This window comes from Lonchura striata, chromosome 1A, assembly GCF_050655825.1.
Source record: "Lonchura striata isolate lonStrDom1 chromosome 1A, ASM5065582v1, whole genome shotgun sequence".
NCBI lineage: Eukaryota > Metazoa > Chordata > Aves > Passeriformes > Estrildidae > Lonchura > Lonchura striata.
Window position 1 is genome coordinate 37950550 of NC_140741.1, and position 11010 is coordinate 37961559.

General features: G+C 40.5%; 1 protein-coding gene across 1 annotated transcript; it reads right to left on the reverse strand.

Annotated features, from left to right (window-relative positions):
* Positions 1-577: 577 nt before the first annotated feature.
* On the reverse strand, positions 578-9507 carry CAV2 (caveolin 2). Its single transcript, XM_021542599.4, has 3 exons — positions 9296-9507; positions 8983-9170; positions 578-2138 (listed from the first exon to the last, which is right to left on the reverse strand). The coding sequence occupies exons 1-3, from the start codon at positions 9446-9448 to the stop codon at positions 1988-1990; spliced, it is 492 nt and encodes a 163-aa protein (XP_021398274.1). The 5' UTR covers positions 9449-9507; the 3' UTR covers positions 578-1987.
* Positions 9508-11010: the final 1503 nt, after the last annotated feature.

Below are 11010 nucleotides of genomic sequence, written 5' to 3' on the forward strand. Positions count from 1 at the left end.
TGGCCAATTTTTATTTTCAAAAGAGCTATTTCCATTTTTAACACAAGAAAGGTATTTTGAAGAACACATCTGAAAAACAAGCTAACTTCTTGCAGAATGAAGAAGAACAAGAGCAGTTTCCATGGGCACTTATCATTAAGATCCAGTTTCTTAAAGCCATGTGAATCCCTCTCTAAATGGCACAAATGCTAAAAATACTTTTAATATACAAAGATGTTCTTAATATACAAAGAATATCCAGCTAACTTTAATAGGCCAACAGACAAGAAAAGGAAAATTCTGCAGCTCATATATAAAGAAAGCGTGCACCTGTAAAAAGAATTAAGCATTATTTTGAATGTTGCTGAAATTCTGCAGAGATAGCAATCATTCTGTATGGGCTTAGTTGCACACAGAGATATGTCATTTTCTACTATAAATACATTAAATGCAGTTGATAATAGGGGAACTATATTGATACTCATCCATTTCCTTCCCTCTCAGATATTTTGGAAGAACTGCACAATATTCTATGGTGTTTGGCATTTTAAGGGTTTGTTTAAAAACTGAAAAATCTGAAAAGAAATGAAGTTGAAAATAGGAAACAGCGGACATATTATTTTATTAGATACCTCTTGTTTGATAAGAAATTTGAGACATTTTAGAAAATAACATTCTAAATCATACAAACATTTTACAGTTGCAACTTACCATCCGTATTTAAATAAAACAGCAGCATAAGCCCACCAGAAGGCTAATGTAATTTTAATGTACCTCTGCATATTTTCTGTTATTCTGGTTTAAAAAGTCATATTAGATATGCAGAAGAAAAAAGGTCTTTTTCAGGGGTTAGGCTTTGAAATAGTAAATAAGCAACACAGAGAGTCAAGTCAATAGTTAGCAGAATTAGACAAGGATACCAAGTATACTCATTTGCCTTCTGTAAGAGCTTGCTACCTAGTTAAAGTGCTAGCATAGTGTCTATTGCTTTAAATATCACAATGTTCTCACCAATAATATACAGAAAGAGGCAGGGTAGCATTTATTACACCAAATTTTTAATAAAAACCATTTCTCATAAACAGATATTTCCAAGTCTTTTGCACAATTGTGTATAAAAACACTTATAATCTTTGCTTTTACACACAATCATATATATAATTAATATATTAGAATTGCACAGCAACACTCAAAATCTACTTAATTTAGAAAACAAAAATTTTAGTTATCTAAAATAATTTTTGCAGTGTCTCACTCTTGCTGCTTAGTAAGTTGGTTAGAATTCAAACTATGCTTCATAGAAATCTGATCAACTGTCATTTACAAAGGTACAAAATATACAGCAAAGTTAATCTCTCATTAAATAAAATATACAGATTAGCTAATGTTACAGATCATTAGCTAACACCTTATTTTAAGGGACAAACTTCTAGAGAGCTTCCCCCTTTCCCCCCTCATCCTCCCCCCCCAATATAGGAGAATTACACAACAGTTCCTATCCCTGTATGTTTATGCAATGAGTCACATTCACTTTAACTGCTGATAACAGAGGACTGGGTTTATCATTCTGTATAGTGAGGCCAAAAATGATCCCTGGTGGAACTGCAGTAAAGTCAGTGTGAAACCCTAGAGATCAGTTTTGGCTAAGGTATAACAGCCGATTCATTTATTTATTTATAGTAAGAACACCACTCATTATCACAGCAGGTACTTTTAGTCCTCCATGAGAATTCTCCTGTAATCTACCAATCAATCTACCATTAAAATAAAGTGTTGCCAATATACTCCATGATCACTCTGTTGTTAAAATAGTGAGCTATGAAAACTGCCTGTTAATTTTTAAATGGATCTCCCTGATAATAAATGAGTTTTAATAAAAACAGCATGTTCCCACTTAAACCAGCCATTGTAATTTAACAGTTTGGAATGAATGGTAAGTGCTTGTATGTTAGGTTAGCAAAGAAGTACAACACCAGCTAGAACTACAGCAGTGTCACATCTCCGATGTTTACTCTTGGTCCAGGCGTATGTTAACCATGGCAAAGCACCGGCCTAGGCTCTGAAAGAATGGCACAACAAAAACATCTGTCAGGCTCTTCCATACAGTTTGCACTGAAGGCAGGACCATGAGACAGGTTTTCACAAAAGGCACCACAACCCTGTAAAAAAAAAAAAAGAAAAATTTGAAGATTGGTGCTGCTACAGCATGGGGAAATCAGGATAATGAAACACACGTGTGACATCTTATGGAAGAGAAGTGGTTTACCTTTTATAACTTTATAATACAAATATCTAAGCAAGTTGACTCTACTCTCTTGCAGTCATCCTCATCATTTGTTTGTTCAAGGCCTCACACCTGCATATGCATGTGGTCCTCTGGCCAGAATAATTTGTATGCAACGTGAGTGTGTAGACATTGGCTTTCTTTTTGTTATGTCTCTGTTTACTAACTGGCAATTTCTTTACATGCCATTTGGAATGATGAACTTTTGCTGTCTCTCCCTGCTCCTGGCAGGGCTGGTGTACATGATCTGACATATCCCTGCTGTGACCCACCGTGGCTGAAGAGCAGTCACCTCCTAAGGACTCACTTGTGCTGTGGTCATATGTGAATGTGGGTCTTTAGGGGTTGAAAGAAACACCACATTCCCCAGTTTGATTTACTGGAAACAACACCCTTTACAATCTGCTCTTGCTCTGCTGACTCTTCTGGTGTCTCTTGTATCTGTCTGTCTCACAGGCACACACAAGTGCACGGGCACACATGCACATCACACCATTGGTGTCTCATTCCTACCCATTCCTGTTTCAGTGCTACAGTAAAACAGAAACAGGGAGGCAATATCCAGTTACATTAGATTATTACAATACAGCTACATGCCACATCTCAAAAAAAAAATAGGCTGATCCTGTAAAGTTCTTAATTTGTGAGTGAAAAATTAACATTAGAATATGGCCAGAACTCCTTGTCAGGGGATAAAATCATTTTATTCACCCAGGGTGCATACTAGAAAATACTGTGCTTTTGTCTCCTGAGCTTTGGTAAGCATCTGGGGATTGCTCTCCATGTGTGCCAATTCCAAAGCAATGCCATTACTGGTGGCTTGAGCCAAGCATCCCAACAGTGGAAGAGAGCCAGAAATACACATATGGGCAGCTCAGGAGGGCCAGTGAATACATGACAACTGACCACAATGTTTTAAGTTATTATTCTTCCTTGATCATTTACTGGCCTAAAACTCTGGTCATTTCCCTAAGATGATCTTATTTGGGTGCAGACAAATGAAATGTATACATAAATAACACTGAAGTTCTACTAGAGCAAGATTTAAAAAAAAATCTCTCTGCCATACTTAACATGTTTACTTCCTAAATTAGGTAAAAGAAGCTATAGATTCTTTTTACAATGATAATAAACTCTGTTCTACTTTACTGTGGCATTCAAAATTTAAGTACCCAGTCTTGTATTTGCCTAATTCCACTGCAGAACCTTCACTGACTTTTATTGGAATGACAGAAAATTTAATATTTCATCATAAGTCTGAAAAAAAGGTGTTGTGTATTTACAAGGCATATTCCTCAGATTAACAAAGTATGAAAAAACCAACCATGTTTAAAAAAATTTGAAGGTTAGAAATGTACAGAATCAAAATTAATTACTTTCAGTGTTTATCTAACAGCTTTTGTCCTACAATGCAAGCCATATACTAGTACATCAATGCTCTACTCAAAGCTAGCACAGATGGATTTAAACAAGAATAGTTTTTCTAAAACCTTCTCTTTTGTCTCTGCTGAAACACCCCATATAGGACTGTGATTACCACTGGAAAATTGTGCCTCTAGTTTTAAACTGAACCCTGTAAACCATGTGTTTATAACCACCTATAATGTCACTGCATATAAAATAGATTATTTATAGAGTAAAAAATTAGGCCTTAACCTATTATAATACAGCTGATAAACATCAATAATGCAAAGGAAAAAAAAATGCTATTTTTCCAAGCAACACAGGGAAAGCACCAGAAATTGCTATTCTGTTTGTGCTGACTCCACCTCTTTTCCATTTCAGATAGTTTATAAGGACAATGTATTTGCTCCATTGATACCATCTATAATTCATTTGGCCTGATTTTTTAAAAAATCTAACTGAACTGGAAAGAAGCAGAAAAGACAACATTACTTTTGACCCTCTATTGACAGGATCACAAAAAATGCAAATAAAACAAATACTACAGTATGCAGAAGATTCACAGAAAGATGTAGAAGACTGGAGAAGCAATGATCATAGTACTTGAAATTGCTGTAGAGGTCATTCACACAGTACTGGAATTCAAACTACTTTGATAATCTAAAGGAAAATAAACATTAAAGTGTTTTGGTAATGTTTTATAATATTTTGGCACTTGTTATCAATTTTTTTTATTTATGGTAAATGCATACAAAACCCAATGTAGGCTAAATCCATAGGAGAATACATGAGACATAATAGCAACCAAAGCTAATTAATATAAATAACTTTCAATTTTACAATAAAGGTCCATCTACTTATAGAACAATTACTTAAACCTCTTTCATCAGAGAAGAAAATCCTTTACACCAAGGAGAGTCATAAAAGGTATTTTCAAGGTTTTACATTATGTGAGTGTGTATTTACATTTTTACAAGTCTGCATCCCATCCTGTAGAGGATACCTTATCTGACAGTGAGATATTTCCAGGTTATCAGGGGGCGTAATGTGCTTTCCTTGGAGTGACCAGTCACACTTAAAAATAAATTCTCAAATGCTGTGAGAAGCCATATATTTGTTTCTGTGACCTGACAAATATAATGTACCCATCCTTTGCTGTGGATTTATTCTGGTCTGCACTTTTGTTCACAGACATGGTAACTATCTGCTTGAGTAATGTCTAACAGTAACATTAAAGTTGCATATCCCAAGGATATGCCATATTGGTACTACTAGTGTTACCATATAGTACAGCATTAGGAAGAAAATGAAAGGTCTGTTGAATTTGTCATCTAGGCTGAAGACAGCTACCTATATGACCTCTCATTGAATCTTTATATATATATATATATAATAAAATACTCCTCCTTTGACCAAGTGGGATGAATCATGTCTTTTGGACACTGTTGAACTGAAAAGTGCCAATTACCCCATTTTTTTCTGTCCTATCCTATTTTCTTTTTATGCTGTTCAAGGCATGACATCTACAAAATTATACCCCTCAACATATCTCACTTTCACTCATGTTACTTCTTCTTCTTGCTAAGCCATGAATGAACACTGTCAAGAACCAAACACTTATTGGAAATGGCAGAGCAGTTTAATTCCCACTGATAACGAGAATCAACTTTTTACAGACTTAGGCAACAATAGAGTAGTCATGCGCCATTAATTCAGATTCCAGCTTCAAAGTAAAGAATCACACCTTGTCCTGTAATGTTTTTCAAAATTGAATCTCATACCTAATACTTAAGATACTGAGATACTTCATACTATTTTTCAAATGCTCTATGTTTCTGTGCTTAAATTACCTAACTCCATGTACTACATCATGATTGTGAATTAAAAGTCTTGCATTGCTCTAAAATACAAGCAAGCATTGTGAAAAGATGGCTAAAAGTTACCTAGGAGATGTACAGCTTCTTGTTGCATGCCATTAACCACTGGGACAAGCAATGGATAATGACCAAAACCTTTCACAACTCATACACAGTATTTGAAGTATATTAAAATCAAATATTATGTATTCCAGGACATGGGTAGACTGGAAAAGATAAAACTACTACAAAAGAAGTAAGCCAACATCCAGATACTTCCTTTCCCTAAACCAAGGGATATGTACTGGACATCAAAGAAGAGGCATCAAGGCAGCACCACCAGATTTTAAGGTAGGCCTTCCTAGCTGTAGTGTAATTTATTTAGATTTCAAGCAGTCAGTAGGGACATGGTTTTATGGTTGAGTATGATAGCAGCAGTTATGAAAATGAAGTTGTGGAATACAAAAAGGTAAGATGTAATGCATGTCCATAGCTGCTTTTCATGAACGTCCCTGGCTGTATCTTAGCACTATGAGTGGAAGCTCAAGTGGAGCTGTGAATACCTACTGCTTTAGTCAATGATGTACAGAGCAGAGTGAGCCCATCTCAGATCCATTACTCAAGTTATCGATCACTGATTCTTAGCATAATTATGCAATGTACCAGAATGCTATTCTGATAAGACTAAAAAAAAGCATACACGAAACTCAAGTGTTGATTTCCAAGAGGTGGCAAACATGTGGCTTAGAACAAGAATCAGTCATTAATCTACAAGAAATATAAAAATCTTGCATGAGCCACCTGAAAAACCAGAAGTGTTCTGTTCATATTCAAAAGTCAATAACCTTAAGAGCTACAATCTGAGAACATACTTAAAAGTTTGCTAATTTCACAGGAAGATGTTACAACTCAGTGTGGCCTGTATACTCTGGTGAGAATGACAGTCATCAGTAAAGGAAAAATGTGAAGTTGACTTCCTTGAACTGGCTTGTATGTGGATCACCAGCCTGCTAGCTGGCCCAGTTTCAGCCCATCAGTATCTTTTACCAGGTAGTATGAAACAAGCTTCTGCTCAAGCAGCCAGTCTGGGGAACATAATATGCTCCATCTTCATGGTTAAAAATGAAAATTAAGTGTATTAATATATATTTCTTACTTAGCTTTCTTTTTGCAGGTGAAAAACAACATTTACTATGAGATGTGATGGGGAAAATTCATAAGGCACCCTTGAGTGTGAGAAATGCTGAGTTACACTTATGTGGATTTTTAACATGCTGATGAAACTGCAACAACATGTGATATCAATACAGCTTTCTGCGTGAGCACCTCCAGAAGTCGTTGAAACACATTTTAATTTAGCCCCAGAAAAGGATGACAAAAGTGAAGCACAGGGACTGAGTGGCAGGCTTCTGGGAGGGCTTGCCCCAGGGTCCTCCCATGACATTTAAACAGCTGAAGACAGTTATAATTGGATTCCCTTTGTTTCACCTACAAAACAAGGAGTTACTTTTTCTTTCAGACCCAATGGACCTACAAGGGAAACTAGTACCCTGTATTTAGGGCCTCTAAATGTTCACTGCTTTTGCACTATCCTCTCAAATGCAGCAACACTGAACTCCACTCGCATAATATCTGGAACACAAAGAGGCGCCAACTTAGAATGCCAACTTAGTCTCAGTGTGTTCCACCTTTGTGTTGGAACAAATCCAGCTTTTTTGTGGGAGTTTGTGGGAATATGAGGCAGTATTGCCTTTGGATGGAGTCCAAGGGGATGCAGATAGGACTACTGAGTTTTATGATTCTTTCACATCCATCCCAGGTGCAAGGAAGATCAAAATGAAAGATCAATTCTATGTTGACATCGAACCTAGGCAAAGGAAATGATTTCTTGGGGAAGCAAGTGTGTTCACAGAAAATCAAGAGAAACTTTTCAAGGGAAGTGCTACATTCAGACAGCCCTATTTCACATGTGCTGAGAACCCACGGTTCCCGAGATAGTCACTAGGGACTATGTGCATAAATAGTAACTGACCTCTGTGTCCTGGATCAGTGAAACCCTGTATCCAGTCTGTAAAATCCAGATACAAGATCCTTCTGAAGCACAAAAAAGTACTGAAAATTTAATAAGTTTGGCATTGATTAATTTTTCCACATATATTTCACTACTGGAAACCTACATATACTCACCATACCCTTTAGCAGTCACACTGCACACTATGGCAGAGTGACAGCTGACAAATCTAAAAATCTGGGCAACACTAGGCCTACGAACTATTTGTTTGTAACAATTTGGGAACAAGAGATATAGCAAGTGGGCATCCCTCAGCTGCACTGCAACTCCTTTGGATATTATGCAAACACTATGTTCCAAAATTCAAGTCAATCATTTTTCAAAGTGGCTTGACAATGTCACCAACACAAGCTTCCATTGTACTTTCCAAAACTGAAATCTGCACCCCTGAAATTGCCATCACAAGTTCAGATAATCAATGTATTCCTAGGGTTTTGAGTTCACTTCCAGTTTCTGTATGTTGTTTTTCTTGATAAAAGGGATTCCAGTCTTACCCAAATCAAATTAGACTTTGCCCAAAACTAATGTATATGGAAAATCCTGCTCTGCAGAAATAATGTCAATAATCTGCATTCATCTCTTCCTCTGCAGCCCTTTGGATTGTCAGTTCTTTCCTTAACCTCCTTATTCTCCCTGCCTTTCTTCCTTCTCCACCATCATCTCCCTTTCTGGACTCAAAATATTCTTCCTGATAGTTTGTGAGCATATTATGCTTAAAGTACACAGGTTTAGTGTGACTTGCATGGCCAGTGTATTTGCCGGTGAACGTGTGCCATGGCCAGAAGCAGGTTTCCTGAGCTCAGCAGGGTTTTTTGCTTAGGTGGAAGGGCTTTGGAGCACTGCATCTAGAGATAGCTATGCACCAGATGCAAGGCACTGGCATTACATTTTATGGCAGTAACACAGAGCCAGCTGGGCCCTCAAAAGCTTTCTTCAGTCTGTGAGGAAAAAATGAAAGAGGTAATAGTACTAAGAAGTTAGTAATAACTTTAGGCGTTAGTAATACTTCTCCCTAGATAATTCATTTAAAATACAGATTTGGACAAATTCTGCACTTCAGTCTAGAAAATAAATTCAGTCACTATTATAACTCCAGAAGCCAGCCAAGGCTGGAATGCATTGCTGTAGCTGCTGTCCAAGCGGGTATACAGACTCTCTGCCCCAAGGAGCTTTCACCGTCATGACAGACCGCTGGTAAACCAAGGCAGGGAACTGAATCACAGAGAAAAGAGTGTTTCCTTTTCTGCCCCTTTAGAAATAAAGCAGTTAATATTAGCAGATCTGGCTACCGATGTAAAGTCGGAGACCGGTGGTTGAGCAGTAATGAATGCTAGAGGAGAGGAATTCTGCGGAGCTGTCGGCAGAGCCCGGACACAGCACGCCCTTACCAGATGTGCAGGCAGCTGAGCGTCGCGAAGACGATCCCCACAACCAGGGCCATCGGTATGGCGAGGACCAGAGTCAGGACCTTGTAGATCACGTACTTGCTGAGCTCAAACAGAGCGTGGCTGCAGATCCAGACCTTGTCGAAGGAGTGGGTGAGCTCGGGCTCCGCGATCACATCCTCGAAGCCCAGCTGGAACGAGAGAAGGCTCTACCGTGACGGGAGCTGCGGCGTGGGGAGCCCGCAGGGGACCCCACCTCGCGAGTTCCCGAGCCCCGGCCCCGCCCGCCCCCGGCCCGGCCCGGCCCGGCCCGCACCTGCAGGTGGGAGTTCAGCCCGTGAGGGTCGCGGTCCAGCTCGTCCTCCGCGCACTTCTCCGCGTCCGACAGCGCGGGGCCGCCGCTCCGCGGGAAGTTGTCGTCGTCATCCATGAAGATGCGGGTGTCCACTTTCTCCGTCTCCAGCCCCATGGCGCTGCCGCCGCTGCGCGGCTCCGGCCCGGCCCTGCCCCCTCCGCCGCTGCCGGGCCGGGCCGGGGCGGAGCGGGGCCCGGGACACGCCCCGGCCGCGCCGGGAACCCCGCCGAGCCCCGGCGGCCGCGGGGCGGGCTCGGGCTCGGGCTCGGGCTCGGGGTGGGTGCCTGCCCGCGGCCCTGGCAGCCGCTCGGGGGGCGCCCGGCCCGCCCGGCCCTCCCGGCCGCGCTGGTTTCCCCGTGCGTCTGCGGTGCCCGGCTGGCCCCGCGCCCCACTGGCTTCGTCAGCGCTTGTGGCATCGCAACAACCGGCAGCAGAAACAGAGCGCGGGGAACTGTGCTCTGGGCCTGCCTGTGGCCCCTTTGCAGCTGTAGGGGAAACAGGGAAAGAAGCGGGGAGGAGAGGGGGTCACCACTGCCCACCCAGGTTCCCGTGTCTGGCCCCACTGGCCCGTCACACTCCAGGGGGATTTACTTGACTCGTGCTGCTTAAACTGCCTATTTTTTTTTTTTTTTCTGAAATAAAATACTGCATCGGCCATATTTTCACGCCTTCTTTGGGTTTTAGCTTCAGTCCATACAAATTATTTCCTCTATTTTATTTGAGAACGTGTTTTAAACCTAAAAGTGATCTGTATAAAGCCACGAAACTATTATAATGACCACTAACAGTACCTGATAATACTGATACACAGTGATCTCATGAGCTGCCAGGAGTTCATTCTTGCTGCATTCAATAACCGCACCTGTCAGTCGCAGAGAGAAGTGATGTTACTAATCAATCCTCCGGACCTGTTAAATTAGAGAGGAACTTGCTAATTTTAACTTCCTTTAATTTTCACCACTACATTAAGTTAAGGAGAGCTTTAACATTTAAAAATCTCACAAGAAAGTGATATAAAAACAATTATGCAAAATCTGGGTAGGATATCACCTGTTACAATGCTCTTGTTCATACTGCATTGTTCTTGTCAGAAACTTCTGCAGAAAAGCTTTGCATCTATGTGTAACTCAATGGATATTTTCTCCCATATTAAGTGAGCTTAGTGATACTGATCTCATGTAAATATTTTGCACTAGGTCTAAAAAGCCTGCAAGTAGTTTTACAGTAGGTTCAAAGGCAAACAAAGAAACTGTGATGACTCAAGGCACTGAGTTGCAATACATTGAGTCAAGGCAATGAGCTGCATTTCTACCCTGCTTCCCCTCACCCCTCCTGCAATAAAAACCAAATAGAGTTGAGGTTCAGCTCTACCCTTCAGGGTGCTTCTGTCCAGCAACTGTTATTTTTCTGGCATATTGATATGGGGGCGTGGGTGCAGCCCAAAGACATTCATCGTTTCTGATAGCTGCTTGGGTTAGGCACAGAAATTTGGATTTGGTGCTGCTGAAAAGCAAGGAAGGAGCCAGCAACACAGGCTCCCAAACTCGCCCCTTAGTTACAGAAGTCAGACCATACTAGTTTGTACCAACTGTTTCCTACTTCTCCCCTCACTAGAAGCATGGATCAGGTGCATGTGCATAACCTGGGACCTGCTTTTGGGCAGCTCTGCCCATTTC

Excerpts from the sequence above, each read along its gene's own strand:
- CAV2 (XM_021542599.4), bottom strand. The coding sequence starts at position 9,448 with ATGGGGCTGGAGACGGAGAAAGTGGACACCCGCATCTTCATGGATGAC. Across the intron at positions 9,171-9,295 it reads GGCTGAACTCCCACCTGCAG|CTGGGCTTCGAGGATGTGAT; the intron begins GTGCGGGCCGGG and ends CTCTCGTTCCAG. Across the intron at positions 2,139-8,982 it reads CTCAGCTGCCTGCACATCTG|GGTTGTGGTGCCTTTTGTGA; the intron begins GTAAGGGCGTGC and ends TTTTTTTTACAG.